At 44.1% G+C, this 21,800-nt stretch overlaps 1 protein-coding gene across 1 annotated transcript; it reads right to left on the bottom strand.

Moving 5' to 3' along the window:
- Positions 1 to 763: 763 nt before the first annotated feature.
- On the bottom strand, positions 764 to 20,582 carry NIPSNAP3A (nipsnap homolog 3A). Its single transcript, XM_068234424.1, has 6 exons — positions 20,286 to 20,582; positions 14,734 to 14,941; positions 11,050 to 11,208; positions 5,899 to 6,048; positions 5,724 to 5,810; positions 764 to 1,195 (listed from the first exon to the last, which is right to left on the bottom strand). The coding sequence occupies exons 1-6, from the start codon at positions 20,373 to 20,375 to the stop codon at positions 1,119 to 1,121; spliced, it is 771 nt and encodes a 256-aa protein (XP_068090525.1). The 5' UTR covers positions 20,376 to 20,582; the 3' UTR covers positions 764 to 1,118.
- Positions 20,583 to 21,800: the final 1,218 nt, after the last annotated feature.

Genomic DNA, 21,800 nt, shown 5'->3' with positions numbered 1-21,800 from the left:
AACCCGCCGGCACTTCCGAACGGCCGGCGGGTTGATGTCACGGGTGGGCGGAGCCTACTGCCGGTGGGTGGGCGGAGCCCATTGGCGGCGGATGCACGCGCAACAAAGCATGCGATCCCCGGCCATGACGAGTCCCAGGATCCGACACCCATCGTCGTTACGTGGTCCTGGGCATGCCAGTTCGCCGCCACCCATAGGTAGTGGGCGGTCGGTAAGTGGATAAGCCCCATCTACACCATACAATTTTTTGTCCGATTCGATCCATTGATTCGATTCAATCAGACATGTCCGATCGGGATTCGAATTGATTCAATTTGCCATTGCGAAACAATGGCAAATTGAATCTTATCGAATCCTGATCAGACATGTCAGATTGAATCGAATCAGACAAAAAAAAAAAAAAAATAAAAAAATAAATAAATAAATAAATAAAAAAATTGTATGGTGTAGATGGGGCTTTAAGCCTCATCTACACGTGTAGATGAGGCGGCGATCCCCGCTCGTCGCCGCCGGCGCAGCTTATCTTCCGCTAGATTCCCAGCCATTGTCCCCTCGCGGGGAGCGAGCAGGGAATTGGCGGTGGAGAGATCCGTCCTGTCGGATCTTATCAATCGAGCCACATCAGCGGCTCGATTGATAAGGAACATCGCGGCCGCATCTACGCGTGTAGATGCGGCTTTCGGCATTATTATCCAGCAGCTTCGTAGACAGGACAGAGGAGGACACTGAAAATTGCTTGATGAACATAAAGAGTGCAAACAACTTGCAAAACTATTGAAACTTTATTACATACCATAGCTAAACAAATTAAAAAACAAGCATTCATGTTGAAGAAGGTGTAAGTAAGGGCCTGTTTGAACTACACGCAGATTGGATGCAGAAAAACCTGACTCCAATTAAAGCCTATGGGCCTGTTTCCACTAAACGCAATTTTTCTGATGCAGATTTTCCCATAGGCATTCATTAGAGTCAGTTTTTCTGCATCCAATCTGCGTGTAGTGGAAACAGGCCCTTAAAGATCCAAACAATAATAATTCAAGCATGGGAAGTGTCTTCAGAAATGTTGACCTCTCTGTTTTATCACCATTATTTTAGTGTACAACAAAAATAAACAGCAGCTATTTTAGTGGGGAGAATGGCGCTGGAACAAGGAGCATATTTCTCTGCGAGTCAAGAAAGCTCACACTTTCCCGTACTGTAAAAGGGAGATAAAAATGTGTTAGTACAAAATGTATAAAAAAAAAAATCAGTTTTTATAGGGCACATATAAAAAAAAAAAAAAACACAACAACAAAACACATTTCTTTGTACTTTTCTCCTAGAGTGTAAAAACTGCTACCACAGAGTGCAGAGCATACACCTGAGGAGTTGTCTGAGCACAGGACACTGATCTGCCTGCGGTCCTGGAGGCAGAGTATAGGCCAAGAAGCTAATTTGGGCGCTGTGGAAGTTTAGCCATAGGCTTTCATGTTAATAGCCTCAATTAGTGGCTATAAACGGAAAATGTGGGGGCAACAGGAGGCCCGCTACCTTATCAAGTGCTTCTGGTGCCAAAATTTCAAGTTATGGGCACTAATCATGGGTATTAACATGGCACCGTCCAAAGTACCCTGAAAGCTATTAGCTGCAAATGGTTGTGGTATTCCGCTCACTTCAGGTTCCTTAGTAGTGGAACATCCATAATTTTACCCATATTTCACAAGCAGCTTTCTCAAGCCCCAGGTATGTATATGTTACGGCCAGAACCCGAAGTGTCGCCACTTCGCGTTCTGGCCGGCCACTTCGGGTTCTGGCCGGCCAATGTGCGAACTGGCCACTGCGCTGCGGCCAATGTTCGAAATGGAATGTTTCACTCGCAAGATTAATGCGTTTTCTGGCCGTCTCTGGCCAAATGTTGCAAAAGTTAGGTAATTGTAATGAAATGAAGCCGGCGGCTTCCGTTCTCTCTCCTCCCCCCTGCCTCCTCTCCTCCCCAATACTAGCAGCCGGATTGGGGGGGGGGGGGGGGGTAGGGGGGAAGACAGGTGTTCCCCCAGAGTCGTTCGTCGCGGCAGGGAACCTTGCCGTTCCTGCAGAGCGGGTGCTGGCAGGAGCGATGTCTGCAGCCTCCCCGCTCTGCTTCCCTGCAGCCACGAACGACTCTGGGGGGGACTCGCGTGTCCCCCCCTTCCCCCCGCAGCGCCCATAGGAGAAAGAGAGAGAGGCAGGGGGAGGAGAGATAGCTGAAGCCGGCAGCTTCAGCCGCTAATTGCCGCCGGCTTCATTTCATTAAAATTACCTAACCTTTGCAACATTTGGCCAGAGACGGCCAGAAAACACATTAATCTTGCGAGGGAAACATTGAATTTCGAACATTGACCGCAGCGCGGCGGCCAGTTCGCACATTGGCCGGCCAGAATGCGAAGTGGCCACACTTCGAGTTCTGGCCGTAACATATACATTTTTTAATTATGGTTTGTCTCAGGGTCACTTTAAGCTAAATATTCACCTATCGATGGATCGGGGAAACTCACAGCAACACCTCCCGAACAAGGTTTCCAGATCAATCTTCCTGCCCGCGGGAACACACAACGGCACACAGTGGGCGTGACTGAGAGGTCAAATGATCGCGATACTTTTGTGCGGGAGTCATCGGGGCTCTTAAAGAACAGATATCGCTGCCAAAATGTTCATGTAAGCGCACATCTGTACCCACATTGCAAGATCATGTAAACAATTGCTCGTCACTCAATGAATGTGGTAAAAATAGCATACGGGCCTTTAGAGGCCGAACTAATCCTTTACCGTTTGGAGCAGCTGTCAGGGCCCAAACCTACTAACAGCCTTTTCTAAGCACTAGTGATTTAAAAAGCACTTGCTAAGGCATGGAACCCACTAGGAGCGCTTTTCTGAGCACTTTGTGATTTGAAAAGCTCTTGCTAATGTAATGCTATGGGTGTGATCCCACTTAAGCAATGTGATTTTATAAATATCCCCCATAGCATTGCATTAGCAAGAGATTTTTCAAATCACGAGCGCTTAGAAAAGGCTTCTAGTGGGTTTAAAGGACTACTGCGCAGTACGCTCCGGTCCACGTGGCGGTGATTTACAGCGCCGCTCACGCAGGCGCAGTACAGGCAAACCTCCAGGTCGGCCTGACATCGCCAGGGACCGGGAGGGAGAGGCAGCGAACGGCTCACCGCAGAGCTGCAGCGAGGGACAGGCTGGGAGCTTGGGGCTGGAAGAAGCCCCGGGTAAGTAGCACTTCTTTTCATTTGAAACCTCTGATGACTCCTTTAAGCCTTAATGCAATACTATAGGGGATTTCTATAAAATCACATCGCTGAAGTGGGATCATATCCATAGCATTACATTAGCAAGAGCTTTTCAAACCACAAGCACTTAGAAAGGGCTTAGTGACACACAGCTAGTGAGTTCCAGGCCTCACAACTCCCTCAGGTACACGTACTCTGGTAAGGTAATTTCTAAAATACATGGAGTCATTCTGTTGTACATTTACAAAAATGTTTATTTAATACTCAATTATCATTAAGCCATTTAAAAACACGAAAAATAGACCTCCACAATTGGCAATGTATCACAAAAATATGTAAGATAATGGTTCAGGTAGAACGACTTCCATGTAATTCCCCCAAAAATATAAAGTGCATGCAAAGTGACCTTGTCCACAATATACAAAAATGTGTACAGCATCTATGAAGTATAAACTAGCAATATAAAAAAAACAAAAACAACCAATCTAAGGACACTTTTCCATGAGCATCTGACAGACGCTGGCACTCAGCATAGGTGGTGGATGGGCGCCCTCCTATGCAGTTCCATGTGAGCATGGCGTGTGTTAGTGCTTGACATGTGTGGTGTTACAACTGCTGCCATTCAGCTACATTTAAAATTGCACCCGAATGGCAGTCGTAGGCAGCAGATAGGACGCTGAACTGCTCTACAAACAAGCAGTTCAGATGTCCGTGGAAAAGAGGTCTAAAGTGCATCAGCAAAGGAGTATGACTTCAATCAGGTCAATGAGATGCAAATCATTTTGACTTGCATTCAGTTTTATGCAGTTTGAAACTGGACCAAAATAAATTTCTGATTTCTTCAATTTCAAGCTGAATACAGTTTACATTTTACTTTAATGCAAGTCAAAATGATTTGCACCTCAATGACCATCCTCTGCCATTTCCAAAATTAGCATTTCTTAGTTTTGCAAATATCCTTTAGGCACATTCCAACTGCATCCTAGCTCAAGTACCCCACAAACTTTTTTTCCCCTGCAGCTATTTTTTTTTATGTATATTGTTAAATAGGCAATATCAGAAGTAACTGAAACAGTTCTCTGAACAATATTGCTTCATCGAGTATTTTTACATGATATCACTGCTGGATCAATTGAATCACAACGCCCAATAAAAGAAAACAACCAGCCATGGGTAGACTGTAATGCTGGGTACACACGATGCAGGTTTTTTTTCAGTCAATTTCCCATTCTATTGATTTACGAATCGTTTTTCCACTCAACTTATTTTGTCTTATCCATTTCCATTCACTTCTATGAGAAATGAAACTGTAAAATGATTGAAAGTAATATTGGACATGACTGAAATTATCAATCGAACGCATCTATCGGCCGCAAAGTCGCAACATTTGTACCTAGCATAAGTCTTGTTTCAGGGAAAACTTGTTTGTTGAATTGCCTTTATAAAAGCATTTGCAAAACACTATTGCGCTTAGAAAATGTATTATAGTGGTGTCACGGACCACAGTACCCTCTTATAGTGAAGGCAGTTACAGTCAGCAATCAAAGGGTGAGCACAAGTAAGGGCTGTTTTCCACTGGCAGCGTTTTGCACTCTAATTCTCATCACATGGGAACTTCAAACCACAAGAAAACCTGGTCAATCGCAAAGTTACTTTCCCATTGATACGATTACGATCCAATTTTACCCGATCGCAAAAGTCCTGGCTGCTGCATTTTTTGTGTGCGTTGGTGCTTGTGTCCTCAGCATCCAGTAAAAATCCCAAAATGCAATCACAGAAAGATTACAGTGCTGTAGAGTGATGCTTTTATAGTTCCTTCAAGGAATAGCTTTCAGATTGTCAGACCAAAACATAACTCTATTTACAAAGTTTTGCATACCGGTAATACATGTATGGTACAAAACAATGTAAACGTTTGGAAGTTGAGCCTGTATGGTCAGAATCTGATGTAGGGAAGGACTCCCAAAGGCTAATCCTTCAACAAATTCCTGTTTGTATCACATACAGCACTCCGCCTCTTTCTTTATAAGTGCACAAACACAGCTATAATCATCAACTCTTAATGCATTTTACACAAATCTTTGACCTCATTTTTGGCCAAAGTTCAACTTCAATTTCTCAGTACAGCCAAATAACCTCCACAGTGGTGCATTGCAGTGCGGTGTAATGTCCGCACTGCAATACACCACCTATGTGACAGTCACAGTGCAGCAGTAGCATTGCGAAATAATAGGTTGCAGAATGGTAATGCACTGCATGCAGTGTGTCCCCGCTAAGCGTGCAGGTTATCAGTAGAAGTGAAGCATACTTTTCATCGACAATATGCTTCACTGTACCAGACCCCCATGCCAATAATTTGCAGCGGTGGGGGTCTGATCCATTGCATTCCTACTGTCACAGGAAACGCAGTGGCCACTGAACATGGCCAAAGAACATGGAAAAAGATACAAGAACAGAGTCCTTATTTACCTGCAGCAACCACTCTGGCATCCTCATGAGCTAAATGTCTGCCCGCTGCTCTGGCGTCAGGATCCTCATTCCACCACAGGACGTGGACTATGCAAACATAACATACACAAGGTGGTAAATAACAGAAAATGCAAGCAAGCCTCAGCCATTCTGATGATATACTGTATAGCATTACCTTGATTGAGTAATCCATATTCAGTGTTGAAAACACCAACAAGCTTTGTATAGCCAGTATTAACATGGGTGGAGATGGCAGCTCTGAATGCCTTGCCCCAAACCGCTGGTCCACCAGGCTTAAATTGAAAGGAGACCATTTCATAAACACCTGGGACAAAGAACACTGTCTTAATGGCATATAAGTGTCTTAGCTGAATGAAATATATATACCTCCATTACAGCAGCATTTTTACACCTGATCACTCATGCATCACCATCAACTAGGTGTACCAGGAAGAAAAAGTACTCGTTACTAGAGAAATACAGATATGGCCATTGCTGATTTTACCCTAAAAAGTATTCATTTACAGGCTGAAATAATTATTTCCTGGCTAAAACCTTGGCAAAATTCTCACTAGGTGTTGTAATGAGTGCTCAAATGGGCCATATTTACCACCAGCTTAAATCATCACTACTTTAAGTGTTTAAGGGAACCTGACGTGAGAGGCATACAGATAATGTCACATAACTTCCGTGAGGATCCTCTGCCTCTAATACTTAAAGGAATCCAGAGACAAAAAAATAAATAAAAATAAATACACACCTGGGGCTTCCTCCAGCCCCATGCATACTGATCGCTTCCACGCCGCCGTCCTCTGCCTTCTGTATTGCCAGTACCGGGTCCCATAACTTCGGCCAGTTGCGGCCAGCACAAGAGAAGTGCGCTCTATGTATCTCTCTGGCGGCTGCCGGAGAGATACGCAAATGATTGGCCAATAACTGACCAATTTTACCACCTCCATGGAGTACGAGGGTCAACAGATCCAGAATACCATGAGCAGATAGAAAAGGTTTCCATCAATTGCTGTCCATGCAACAGGCCTCTAGAGAGAAAGGGAGAGGACTTAAAACCAGAAAGTATTGAATTGTTGTCACTGGAGCACTGAAGAGATCTCCCAATGGGCACCTGTTCTGGAGACAACTATTCAAGATCAGGTTTTTTCCTACCATTGAGGCGATGTCCTCCGATTTTCTGTTATATTCTCTTAAGCAGGAAGTGAGTGTAAATCTCCCCTAATCACTGCTGGCCAGGCATTCCTAGTGAAAACTCTAAAGTGTCTGTTCACAAGAATTCAACCCATTAAAACAAAAAATCCTGCCACCAGCGTTTTGGCATACTGTATGTGGGGCAGCACTTACCAAACTTACATTGAATGCATCATGGCTAGAGGCAGTTTTCCAAGCTCACTGTGTACAGTAACCTTTCTCATCTGTTTTGTCCTCAAGGACCCCTCAAAATAATGTAAGGATCTCAGGGAATCCCTGCACAAAAGCTATGCATATTAGTGGAAGGGAGGTGGGGGATTTATTTTGCAGAAGGCATAGTCATAAAAGTAGGTGTGACTTCCCACTTTTTGTAGCAGACTCCTTGTTGAACCACTGCTCCATGTTCCCTCTTTAGAGTGCATAAAGAGGGAAATTCCCAGGGAACCCTATCTGTACAAAGTAAATACATCCTCTAAGTAGCTCTTCTGGGAATTAGAAATGGTATTCCCAAATTTCACTTACAGCACCACCTGTTGGTCTGAATCCATCCATGGCATGGCACAACAATAACTGCATGCTCTGTAGCAGAGGTGCACACACTTTTTCAGCTTGTGAGCTACTTTAAAAAAAATACCAAGTCACAATGATCTACCCATGTACAGTTTTAGGAGCACACTTGTATATACAGAATGGATAATGCAGTGGGGGTCGGGATCTACCATGAAGTCCTTTGCAATATACCGGTAGATCGCGATCTACCTAATGGGCACCCCTGCTCTGTAGAAAACAACATACCATAATAGTGAGTCATAAATTCCCCCAATGCTGTAAACAAGAGGTCAAGGGTTCCACTGCTGTTTATAGATATTAGAGATAATGCCTTGTAAGTAATTGCAGGGAGGTGACCCAGTCACATCAGTGATTAACAGGTTTCTTTGAAACCTGCTCCAAGGACTAACATATATTGCAGTGCAGTCCAAATACACAATCTGGACCATAAAGCTAATGCTGTAAATACACGGTACATTTTTTATTATCAATCGAGCCGCTGATGGCTCGATTGATAATATCCGACGTTTCCGATACCCTGCCGGATCGATTCCGTGCTCGATACCGGCGGGCAGGACAAAACAATAAACGAAGTGGAAGAAGTCGTCCGCGGGTATGAGCGGGAAATCGATAGGGGCACACGCCGTAATCGAGCCAGAGGCTCGATACACGGCACTAAAACGTACCGTGTATTTACAGCATAAGGGACAGGCTTGGAATGATGAGGTACTGCATCTAGTGTATAGAAACAAATACACAGCGCTTGGTGATCAATTAGGCATCTGCAGTGTCACCACAGTGCTGAAAAATAGCACCTCATAGTGACCATCACCAGGAAACAATATGAAACCAGGTCGCTCCATCTATATGAAACAATGATTTATTTCAGCTGCATTAAAAGCACATACACAATAACTTACTTTCTGGGTCCTTTTGACAGGGACCCTTAGTAGATAAAAAGCATGTAGTGTATCCTTGTACACATAAAATCCAATCTCAGTATCAGACAAATGCCCAGTCTCCAGTTCCAACCGGTTTCGGCCTTTCGCCGGAAGGGACCCTGACTGCGGCGGAAGGCCGAAACTGGTCGGAACTGGAGACTGGGCATGTGTGATACAGAGATTGGATTTTATGTGTACAAGGATACACTACATGCTTTTTATCTACTAAGGGTCCCTGCCAAAAGGACCCCAGAAGTAAGTTATTGCATATGTGCTTTTAACGCAGCTGAAATAAATAGTTTTATATGGATGGAGAGTGACCTGTTGTCATATTGTTTCCTGGTGATGGTCACCATGAGTTGCTATTTTTGAGCACTGTGGGGACACTGCAGATGCCTAATTGATCACCAAGCTCTGAATCTAGTGAGGTACCGCTGTGGTACTGAATCCAGTGAGGTACCGCTGTGGTACTGAATCCAGTGAAGAAGTGTAGCATGGAGTGTTCTAGTCGTTGTTAGAGGCCAAACTATATTAACATAGTGTTAACACAGTGCTAGCAATAAACAATAATAATGATAAACACTGTGCAACTCGAAGAGTCCACCATGAATTCACCTTCTGTTAAAGAGAAGTTGCCAACGTTAAAAAATAATATACTACAATGAGCCTGGCCACCATTTACTACATGAGCATATTAGGTGAACCTTTACAGGACTTTAAACCTATGTGTAAACCGATGTTAATAGGTAGAGTTCTAGCACCACTAACCCAGAGATTCTTAAAGGGAACCTGAACCAGGTAAAATTATTAAAATAGAACAAAAACAATGTACTGGTAACTGAAAATGAATATTACATACTTACGAACACTTCCTCTCAGAAGCTCAACATTTTCTTCTTAAGATGGCCACTAATGATCCAATCTTTTTCATCCAAACTTACCATTTTTATGTAATATAAGGAAACTGCCTGAAGTATCCATTCAGTATATTCATTTAATTTACCCTTATACTACATAGATTTGGTAAGATTGGATGAAAAAGATTGGATCATTAGTGGCCACCATTACAATGATTGCTTCCAATTTTGGACAAGATGAGATAGAGATAGAGATAGAGATATATATGTTATACCTGAGAAGACAACTGATGTGCAAGGTAATGTCCATGTTTCCCTATGGCTCAAGTGGGCCATATTAAAGTACAACTGTAGTGAGAGGTATATGGAGGCTGCCATGTTTATTTCCTTTTAAACAATACCAGTTGCCTGGCAGCCCTGCTGTTCCTCTGCCTCTAATACTTTTAGCCATAGACCCTGAACAAGCATGCAGCAGATCAGGCGTTTGACATTATTGTCAGATCTGACAAGATTATCTGCATGCTTGTTTCTGGTGCAATTCAGACACTACTGCAGCCAAATAGATCAGCAGGGCTGCCAGGCAACTGGTATTGTTTAAAAGGAAACAAACATGGCAGCCTCCATAGTCTTTTCACTTCAGATGTCCTTTAAAGTTTCACAGTGTGCTGACCCAGAAGCATTTAAGGGGTAATGGCTATTTTCAAAACGGAGAACAGAAAATTCCATTGATCACAGTGGACAAACAGGACATGGGAGAGTAGAAAGATTCATGAGTAGACTACACGGGAAGTATGAGGAGTATACTTATTTTGACTTTTAAATTTTTAGTTCAGGTTTGCTCTAACTGGTTGCTGCACTGCATTATGGGATACAACAGTCAATGTCAGTTTCTGTTTTCAGCCAAACAAAGCTACGTGCAGACATATTATGCCGCCTATTACTACAAGCTTATCTTGTAAAGTGTCCAGTATAAAGCCCAATCTACACGATGCGATTCTTTGTACGATTCGATTACAATTCTATTTACGATCCGATTAAATGCGACATGTCCGATCGGGATTCGATTTGATTCAATTCGATTTGCCATTGCAAAACAATGGCAAATTGAATTGAATCCTGATTGGACATGATGGATTTAATCGGATCGTATATAGAATCGTAATCGAATCGTACAAAGAATCGCATCATGTAGATTGGGCTTAACACTTTAATTGTTGCCCTCCTACAATAGTTGTACTGATGAAAAGTACCCATTTTGCATTTTCTCCAAAATCTATAAACCAAAACGTGATGTTGTTGCACCATAGGTAGAGACTGCATGACTGACATAATACCTTTATTACTAGGTGTTGCAGATCCAGAAATAAGTAGCAGGCATAAAGTGCTTGGCAGACAAGCACAAAAGGCTCAGAAATGTGTATGGTGAGGTGACAACTAATGAGTAATATATGAGAGATATAGACAAAGCATACAGAAGGCAAAAATCAGTTCTGTACACAAACCATAAAGTGGAAGGTTATTGCAACCACTGAAAATCCCCCAAATAGTACACTTTGGTAAAATGAACCTCTATGTATGTTTGTGCATCATATTCATAGTTCTGCACTGCAGCACCTAGAATTGAAACGTTTGCCATGCACGGGGTGACTCGTGGAGTATAAGCTTTGCTTTTAGAGAACATAGCAAACTGTTATTACTTTCTGTACATAAAAGGCTTTTGCCTAATGCAACTATTGCATAATGTATATGGAGGAGTTGTTTGAAACCATCACCCACCTTCCTTCTCTGGCTTCTGCAAGGTACACCATGGCACTAGGTAGGCAACCTCATTGTCCTGCTTTTCTACCATGGGCATTGCTTTAGATATGTAATTTTCCTGCCAAGCTTTGTCCTGAGATAACTTGGCCCGAATAGCTGACCGATGTGCAAAGCTGTCTACGAAAACAGAAAAAAGGTACAAGAGACATGGTCAAGGAAAGCATAATAAAGCTTTGCAAGCTTAAAACAGCTGTAAAATATCCATGCAATGTTCTGTATTGGACAGACACTGCTATTGCACAAACATTAGCACACCAATTAACTTGTATGTGCCTGTTTCCAGTAAATGCAAAATGTGCATATAAAAAAAAAAAAAAAAAACACACACACACACACCTTTTTTGGATGCTGCATGCCATTTGTGTGCATTTTTTGCATTTGCGATTATAAATGTCATAAATGTAAATAGGACTTCCTCCTGGTAAACAAACTAACAAAAAAAAAAAAAAAAAAAACCCACAAAAATATACCAAAAGCGCATTTGCATGTAAGAACCTCTGTATGCATATTCACATCTGAAAAATAGCATGCGATTCGCATGCTTCTAGTGGAAATGTACCCCAAGGCCTGGGACCCACTAGCAGCATAGCATTCCATTAGCCAGAGCTTTTCAGATTGCAAGCACTTACAAAAAGCTTAGAAAAGCACTGTTAGTGGATTCCAGGCCTAAAGTTTTGAACAATTTCAGAGTGTAGGCATTTGGAGAAACAATTTAGACTAGAGCAACAGCTGAGGGCTGACACTTGAGGTAATAATTATATAGTCTAATTGCTAATGCTTCCATTTATCCTCTTTCCAGCAAAGTCTACATGCATTACAGAACTCTGCAGCAGATTAGAATAGGATTAGCAGACATCAAAACTGCAGTATAAGCACACGTCTGCCTAGTTCTGTGTATGTACTCCGCAAGAGTGTTTTTTTCATAGATCTTTATTGCAAATAGTCTTCTTTATGTACTTTTTTTTTCCCCATTCTTTTAGCGCTTTGGTTTTTAATGTTATAAGAGACTAGCCATTAAAGAGACACTGAAGCGAGAATAAATCTCGCTTCAGTGCTTATATTCAGCAGGGGCATGTGTGCCCCTGCTAAAACGCCGCTATCCCGCGGCTGAACGGGGGTCCCTTCACCACCAACACCCCTCCCCCCCCTCCTGCAAAATCTACGACCAATTTGGTCGGAGATTTTGCTGCTGTTGAGGCAGGGCTAACGGCTGCAGCCCTGCCTCTCAGCTCCGTCTATCAGCGGCGCATCGCCACCTCTCCCCCACCCCTCTCAGCGAAGGAAGACTGAGAGGGGCGGGGGAGAGGCGGAGATACGCGCTGACAGACGCGCGTGAGGCAGGGCTGCAGCCATTAGCACTGTTTGAAAGGAAGAGATCCCCGCAAAGAATGGAGGGGGATTTGGGAGGTAAGGGACCCCCGTTTAGCCGCGGGATGGCGGCGTTTTAGCAGAGGCACACATGCCCCTGCTGAATATAAGCATTGAAGCGAGATTTATTCTCGCTTCAGTGTCTCTTTAAGCCTGTTTAATAACGGGCACTAGGTTGTATAGTGCTTCCTGCCGTACTGCGCGTGTGCAGGGTTGCAGTCATGTGCAGTATGGCGACGGCACACGCAGACACAGGTGGATGCAGACACTTGCGCTTTTATTAGAAAGAACAAAAAAAGACCAACTCAGTTCCTTAACTTCTCTAGGACCGCCTCACGCCAATGGGCGTGACCGCGGCGGCAGCCCCAGGACCGCCTAACGCCAATTGGTGTCAGGTCCTGGGGCCGACTACTGCAGGAGATCGCGCGCAGGCTGCTCGCGCATCTCCTGCTCGGGGGGCGGAGTTCCGCCCGCTTTCACACTCTGAGCGGCAATTGCCATCTAATTACATAGTACAGCGCTGCGATCAGCAGCAGCGCTGTACTTGGGACAGCCGTGTGACACAGCTGTCCCTTCCTGTGTCCCAGCAGTGATCGGCTGTCATAGGCTGAAGCCTATAACAGCTGATCACATGGATTGGCTGGCGGAGGGAGGGAGGGGGTAATATATAAAAATAAAAAAAGTAGCAAAATAAAAACAAACATTTATTTAAAAATAAACAAACATCCGGGGGGCGATCTGAGCCCATCAACAGAGAGCCCTGTTGGTGGGGAGAAAAGGAGGAGGGAATCATGTGTGCGGCCCTGCAGCTTGGCTTTAAAGGGGTTCTGTAGGGGATTCCTGAGGATAAAAACCGCCATTTACCTGGAGCTTCTATCAGCCCCCAGTAGCGGTTATGTCCCACACCGTCCGTTCCCGGTCTAGTGCGGCACGCCATCCAACTGCGGCTGCAAGACACCTTCGTACAGCGCCTGCGCTGTAAGTTTCCAATGACGCGAACGGCAGTGCGTATTATTTGGCTATGACAGACGAATCATGCCCGGTGCCGGTGAATGGGTGATCGGAGGAGGACGGCGTGAGACATAACAGTACCTTGTAAAGCTCCCCATACAACTTTCCCATGCGGTGTAACACAGGTACATTATATACATAAGTCAAACACCTGAAATAAGCATGAAGCTAATCCAGTCTGACTTAAATCAGAGCACCTGATCTGTATGCTAGTTCAGGGGCTGTGGCTAAAAGTATTAGAGACTCTGGATCAGCAGGAGAGTCAGGCAACTGGTATTATTTTAAAGAGCAAGCAACACCCATGCTCACCTAGAAATAAAAAAAAAAAAAAACCTATAAGTAGATAAATACTAATTCTACTTGCATAACAGATGAATTGTGCTATCCACATAATGATTCCTGTGAATTTTATAAAGGAAAAGCAGAAAATCCTATTGTAGGCAGTGACTATCTTGCTAAGCTAACACTGACATCATATCCTCCCTGACTCTTGTTCCCTCCCCCCCCCTCCATTCTCTTGCTCATTGTGTATTCATTAGCTGCCCGCCTCCCAGAGTCTTCAGACACTCCCACTGAGGTGTATACTAGGAACTGCACTGTCTTCTTTTCTCCTCCAATCGCTGAGTCACCTCAGCCTTGCTTGTAAACACAAGTGAGCAGAGGTGTTTCAGATAAGCAGCTAGGCAGGGAAATAAATGGAAAAGGAGGAATATATTATAGATAAAAATAACCCCCAGCATTCAACTGTTTGGCAATGACTACTAAAGGGCCAGTGCTCCTACGATATGTGATAACTCCAAACCATAACAGCAGAAAAAGTTTTGCAAGTTTTGAATGCAGGATTAGCATCTTTATTACTTAATACACAGACCAGTTGCTGTTAAAATTAGATTTTTATGGTGACAATACCACTTTAAAAGGAAAAATCCATATACTTCTCAGTTTAGGTTCCCTTTAATGCAGTGCCCATTGTAAGAAGTTCCTCCAAGCTACCTTTAGTATTCAAAAAAAAAACCGCTGAACAATAAAATTCCTGGTGCCATCTGGACTGAAGACAACATATTCCTCGTTGCGTTATAGTCTAGTCAGGAACTAGACCTAGCACAGGGCCAACAGATCGTGGTGTGCATTCTGCCTGCACAAATTTGGCATAGCTAAAAGTTTTGCTCAATGCTCTACATTAACTAAAACAAACACTACAACATAAATATTTACAGAAACCAACACTTTCTACAGATATTTGGTGAAAGTGTACCTTCATACCATATTTCCATATATGGAACACTTTGTTTAGGCCTCCCAATTCAATTGTCCAGTAGCCAACCAACTCAGAATGTGCAGTGCGCAGATGAAAGTTGTCTTTTGTGAGTTGCATGAACTGGCCCATCATTGATGGCTTGATGGAGTAAGTGCGGAACTCATACAATGTGGTGTCCTCCTGACGTGGACCTGTTGCAAAGGTTGCCTGTGCCTGAAGAACAAGAGCAGATTTTATTTTCAAAATAGAAAATACTAAAAGTTCCTAACATATCGGTAACTACTTTGCACCAGTAACACAAAATTAAGAGACTTTTGGTAAAATGTACGACATTTATCCGGCTTGTGTAAGCATACACTGGCTTCAATGCCCAGTAGGAAGTTCTGTACAGTAGTTGGAAGACAAAAAAATGCAGTATAGTTTTTATTTTTTTTAGAGCAATTCACCATGATTTTACTGACCTCAAAGAGTGTTCGGTAGGTGTAAATTGATCTATATTTATGTGGAGAGTGTTCGAAAAAAAAAAACTTTGTAAAGCAGTCAGTAGTTATGCAATACCGTATTTAGTTTTGTGTTCGTTATTTTTCTGCTTGAGACACAGGAAAGCAGTGAATTGTTGGTAAGAGGAGGGTATGAGCAGCATGTGACCCAGTTTTGGTGATGTTGGTGAAGCAGGCAGACACGTGTAGGAAGAAGGATTGTGAGATAGATAGATAAGACTCTGGAGAACAACATTAAAAAAAAGTGCAAATGCATTTTGCAGCTGTGCGAGAATGAAATAACACCAGCTACATTTAGAGATAAATTGCTCTTAAAGGGAACCTAAACCCAATGGAAAAAAAAAAAAAATAGTTTCACTTACCTGGGGCTTTTACCAGCCCCCTGCAGCCATCCTGTGCCCTCAACATCACTCCTGGATCCTCTGGTCCCCGCCGCCTGCTAGTTTCATTTTTGCCGTTTGTTGTTTTCTGAGTTGGCGGACCGCCTCGCGTTTCATTGCATGTGTTACCACGTGGCGGCCCGCCGACTCCGAGTGCTTTCTTGGCTGTTTAAGTGTTTCAGAAAACCGGACTGTATTCGATCCAGTGGGCTGCAGGAGAGATACATAGAGGGCACACTTCTTTCGCACAGACTGGCCAAAGTTACAGGACCTGGTACCGAAGAGGGAGAATACTGAGGACAGCGGCGTGGGAACGATCCGTGTGAATTGGGCTGGAGGAAGCCTGAGGTATGTATAAAAAACTTTCAATTTATGTCAGCTCTGGTACACTTTAAAGAGAACCCGAGGTGGGATTTGATTATGCTAGTCGGGCACAGAGGCTGGTTGTGCACACTAACACTGCACACTGCACAGGCACAGACCATACTGGGGCTGTGCAATACGCTCCTGGTGACGTCAGCGGTAGCGAGGACACGGCAACGCAGGCGCAGTGGTTTTTAGTCTTTAAACTCTGAAATTCCAGAAATGAACCGGAGACGGGGCCAGAGCATCGGTGAGTGGCTGCGCGGGCACAGGATGTCTGCGGGGGACCATTAGAAGCCCCGGTAAGTTCAACTCATTTCCCCCCTACAGTATTCCTTTAAGGGCTCTTTCACAGTGCGACGTTAAAGACGCACGTTACAACAACATGTAACGCACAGCAATGAAAAATCAATTGGCTGTTCACAGTGCAGACGTTGCGTGTCTAACTCTGCACGTTAAATGAAAGTGCTGCATGCTATGCGTTATACATGTTTTTAGCTGCGTTATACTGTTTGGACATGCTCAGTAATTTTTTTTTTCTAACGCAAGCGCCGTTTTCGTTCTATCACTGTGCAACGAAAACGGCGCACCAAATGCAAGGTTAAATAACGTCAAAGTGATAGTCTTTCAATGCGTTGCATTGGGGGCACGTTATGCGACCTTAACGTCTCAAACGCAACGTCTTACTGTGTAAGAGGCCTAAGGGTTGCACCACACTGAAGATCGTTTTTTGACACTTTTGCGTTTTTAAAAACATGCTCCCATTGGCTTGCATTCAATTCGTGGCAAGAGTTTGAAAAATAGCATGGGGCAATTTTAATGCAAGTCAATGGGAACATGTTTTTAAAAAACGCAAACACAGCACTGACCGATCAAAAAGTGCTCTGCTGTGTGTCTCAGCCCTATTCACACTAGGAATCGCAAAAAAAAATAAAAAAATAAAAAAAAAAAAACTCGATCACAATTGTCTAGCAATTGCGATCATACTTTTGCATTGTGATGTTCTGCAATTTTGAAGCTATTGCGATTCTCCTTTCAGTGAATGAAAATCGCAATCGCCCCGGAAAATGCTGCATGCAGCACATATGCGATTGGCTGAAACTGAAATCACATGGCAATCGCTGCAGTGTGAGTAATCCCATACGATTACATGTGTTACATCAATGACGATCAGCAAAATGCTGCCGGAAAGCACGCGAGTGTGAACGGGGCATATGATTGTCCAGCAGAAGTGTCTCCATCCGCTCAATAGCAAAGGCAGGTATGACCTAAGTTCAAGAACACAAAAGTCATTGGCCCAAAATAAAACAGTAACACGCAGCTAAAGTTAGCTGTCAGCAGAAAAGGGGGCAGAGATCATCTCGGTTTCCAATACACACAACTGTTCTTACTTGTCAGCTCACTTTTACAGAGCTGCACATGGGCCTGATTTACTAAGACATCTCCAGAGATCTCCAAGCATCCCCAAGTGGGAATCTCATAAAAGATCCATAAACTTAGACTAAAGTTTCTTTTTTTTTTTTTTTTAAATCTCTGCCATCATATGGAAAATGCCCTTGATATATTCTGGGTGAGGATGGTAAATCCAAACCATTTAATAGCAGACTTTTTTTTTATTGTAAAGCAGCGTTTTAGTATCCCTTTAACATGTACCTGAACACAAAAACTGCAGTGTGCTCTTTAAACTATCGCAGTTCAGCATTATTAGCTGGATGCTCTCTCCCCCTGTTCAGGCATCACAGATCTGGGACTCCCCAAATTCTGCACTTCCCGTTTCTATGTAGAGCTCTCCTATCATGACCCACATGGCTCCATGGTGTCCATGACATTGCATGAAAATACAACTTTGCAGCTATTCTCCTTTCAGTGAATGAAAATCGCAATCGCCCCGGAAAAGGGCACTGGAATTGAGAGGGATACGGTGGCTGCCGTAGTTGCTTATTTTTAAAAAATACCAGTTGCCTGGCTGTCCTGCTGATCCTCTGTCTCTTGGGCCTGGGAGCCTCTGGATCCTAGAGGCTTCCCCTGGCATTACCCAGTTTCCTGTTGAATACCCTACAAATATTACTGACAAGGGCATGTCAGTAATCTGAAAAGGGCCGAACTCCTCTTCAAGCATGAGTGCAGCGTACTGCCAGGGTTGCCAACTCATCCCTTTAATTGCTGACACATATGAATTAAACAGGTTTCGTGGTTATTTAGATGCAGTTAATGCACTGGTTATGTGCAAATAGCCCCAGAACCTGTATAACTTAGATGTGTCAGTAATTAAAGGGATGAGTTGGCAACACTGCGTACTGCGCCTGTGTGAGTACGGCCGTGCTTGTGCCAGAAGAGGAGCGCAGCCCCAATTAGTTGTAGGGTCCAGGAGGCGGTGGAGTACCGGAGGACAGCATGGGGATGCATGGGGATCCAGAGGCGTCCCTCTCCTTAGGCAAGTATGTGTTGCTGAACCTCATCTTCAGTTCGGGCTCTTTTTAAGACCCAGCTGTAGTAACTTGCATTACCACTCCCTTGCAGTCATGCATTCCAAGCCGCATCACGTGACTACTACGCTTCCTACTTCAACACGGAAGGAGGAAGTGTTTGTAGTCACGTGGCCTCGGCTTGGAACGCGACGTGGGACAGATTAAAGACGACGGCTTCTGGGTAAATTTAACCCCCAATCACCAGCCACATCAGCTGCACTAATTATCTGGATGAAATCCGAATGAAAACCATTCGGATTTCATCCGGCGCTCATCTCGGTTCCCTTGTTTAGCTACAATTTCCATCTCAAACCAAAACAGACCTATACAATTATTCATCCTAAACAGGAATGCTGCAAGCTGCATTTTAGTTCACCCTGCTGCCTTCCCAATTCCCACTGTGGGCCAGAGTGAGGCCCAGTGCACACCGAGCGGTTTTAGCAGCGATCCGCCAACCGCATCCACCTGTGAAGACGCTTGGCTAATGTATTTCAATGAGATGGTGCACACCAGCGGGTTTGAGGTTTTTAGTAAACCGCAAACGTGCCTCTTGCTGCACGTTTGTGGTTTGCAGAAGTGTTTCTGCATCAATGTAATGTATAGGAAAAACACAAACCGCTCTGGAAAACGCCAGATCAGAGCGGTTTTCCAGGCGTTTGATACAGAAGCTGTTCAGTAACAGCTTTACCGTAACAATATTTGAAATCTGCTACACAAAAACGCTCCCAAAAAACGCTAGGCATGTTTACAAAACGTCTCTAAACATGCCTAGAATCGCTCTGAAATCTGCTCCAAAACCCGCTAGCGTTTTGAGGATCTAGCTAGCTAGCGAGCTAGCTAGAGGCCGAATGATAGAGTTTAAAAAACAGCTTCGGCTCCTGTCTTCTGACGGAGCCAACGTTACTCACTAAGAGCCTGATACAAGTAATTCCTATTCTAGTCTATGGAGGCGCCAGCTGCGCCCAAATCTAGCAGCGATGAGAAAAGCACTGCTCCACAGTAAAGGTGCCCTTACATTACTTGAATCACAGTATTCGCTGTGGTAGCGGCATTCAGTTTTCGGATGACAGACGGCCCCCTGGCCGGTCTTCACGTGACCTGACTGCATGTATGTAGTCCCTCACTCACATGCCACTGGGTACAGGCGCCCTATGGTGATCGAGGCAACACAGGAGTGCGCCAGCGGACAGGTGAACTTAAAGGACAACTGAAGCAAGAGGGATATGGAGGTGGCCATATTTATTTCCTTTAAAGAAATACCAGTTGCATGGCTATCTTGCTGATCCCCTGCCTCTAATACTTTTAGCCATAGACCCTGCATGCAGCAGATCAGATGATTCTGACAATATTGTCAGTGCTGACCAGATTAGCCAAATGCGTCATGCGGACGCGCTTTACGACGGGGAATTCGGAAGAAGATGACGCTTTGCCCGAGCACGACTGGCAGTCATCCGAAAACGAAACTTAGCGGCGGAGGGAGACCGGAGGGCACCGAAGGACCGGCGCGGGCACAGCACGGCTGCAGGAGGCTTGGGAAAGCCCCCAGGTAAGTGAATTATTTTTTCCCTGCCAGTTAAGGTTCCCTTTAAGCACCTCGTCAACACAGACCCTGTGGGTTCACATTACATGAAAGAGACCTGGGGGGCACGGCAAGCAGAGTTGGCTATACAGATGTGCAGTACAAGGACAGCAATAGATCCCTCTCTGATCAGAGAGAGATCTGATGGTCGAATCTGGTGACCATCTGCCAGTGTATGGGCACCTTATGCTGGCCCTTAGGGGAATTTTCAATTATAAAAGGTCTTTGTGCACCCAACTGCAGAACAGATCACATAGACAGGCTCACCTGTGCACCTCTTGCCACCCCTTTCCATGAAGACGTGACTGCAGATGTTATTTTTCCCTTTAAAATCAGAGATCGTAATAAGCAAATCATCTTGTCTGCACTTTATTATCCTGATGCAGATCTCCTGTTCTTCTTTATTCTGCAATGCTAGCAGCTCAGCGACAAATCAGTGCCTGCAGATGCAGTAGATAGCCTGTAGAAGCACAGGAGTATATTATATACAGAATATATACATAGAGCAACAGGTCACATTGCCCTCCCCTCTAGCAGTGTGATCTCTGGACGTGCAGAACATGATCTTCCGGGTCTGCAGCAGGCAACACCCCCAGCCTCTACCAAATCAGCCACTCCAGAGGGAGGGCGGAATATACCACTCCCACTATAAAACACACAAAAAAAACCGTGCAGAAGTGGTAAAAACAAAGCAAAATACAAAATCTTTGATTTTACTAGCGTAGGAGTCACACAACAGATGCACGAATTACAATAAAATGTGAGACTATAGTTATTTACTAAACTAAAAGAAAACTGCTGTATGTTGAGTTAGAGATAGCAATGGTTAATGAGAAGCACATAAATCCAAGGTGATAATAATTTATACAATTGTATGCAACTTGCAGATGGTTCAGTATAATACAGCTGCTGCTGAAATTGGTTGGTTTGTTTACAAGCTGCTTAAAACTTGTGTCAACTTAGAATTATTTGTATCTTATTGACCACCCTAAACAGAATAAGGGCTAGGGCAGATGTAGCGATTTGCAGTAGCGATTCTGGGCATATGCCTTGCGATTTTCTATTTACGTTTAGCGATTTTGGAGTGTTTTGTTGTAGTGATTTTGTAATTCTTGCAAACTATGATCTGGGAGTGAACAGCTTTGGGAAAAAAAAACACTTTGAAAAATCGATCGCTCTGTTCAGCACTTTTTAGAGCTATTTTCCACTTTTCCTACACTTAACAATGAGGTGTAATCGCCTCCAAAATGCTGCAAGACCCGCGTTTGCATTTGGGAAAAAATAATATCGCTCTGGTGTGATCAGTCCCATAGAAACATATTATCCATATTATCTTTTGGAAGCTCTATCGATTTTAAAAGCGCTCAGAAGCGCTCTTGGTGTGGGACAGTCATAAGAGATGAGCAATGAGAGACAACTTTTCCATGTGGCCATACACTTATCAATTTTTCCTATTAATATCTGAGAGATTCGACCATTCTGATCAAATCTGCTAGAAATCCATGTCACAACTGATCGATTTTCAGACCAAATCAGACGTGTATCTAAAGGGGTGCAGGTATGGCTAGTGCCATGGGCGCCATAGCACCCATGGGCGCCATGCCTGCACCCAACCTGTGACTCTACAGCCTCTGTGCGCCTGCCCCCACCGCAGTCTTCCGTCCCGCTGCCATTACTCAGACCTCCGATCAGCGGCGAAGTGAAGAGAAGGCGCATGGCACGCGGACAAAGTACCGACTGCACTTGCGGAAGTGATGTCATTAGTCACTTCCCGCATTTGAA

The sequence above is a fragment of the Hyperolius riggenbachi genome, chromosome 1, assembly GCF_040937935.1.
Source record: "Hyperolius riggenbachi isolate aHypRig1 chromosome 1, aHypRig1.pri, whole genome shotgun sequence".
In the NCBI taxonomy this organism is placed as follows: domain Eukaryota; kingdom Metazoa; phylum Chordata; class Amphibia; order Anura; family Hyperoliidae; genus Hyperolius; species Hyperolius riggenbachi.
The sequence above is the reverse complement of the archived record's forward strand: the minus strand, read 5'-3'. Positions and strand labels throughout refer to the sequence as shown.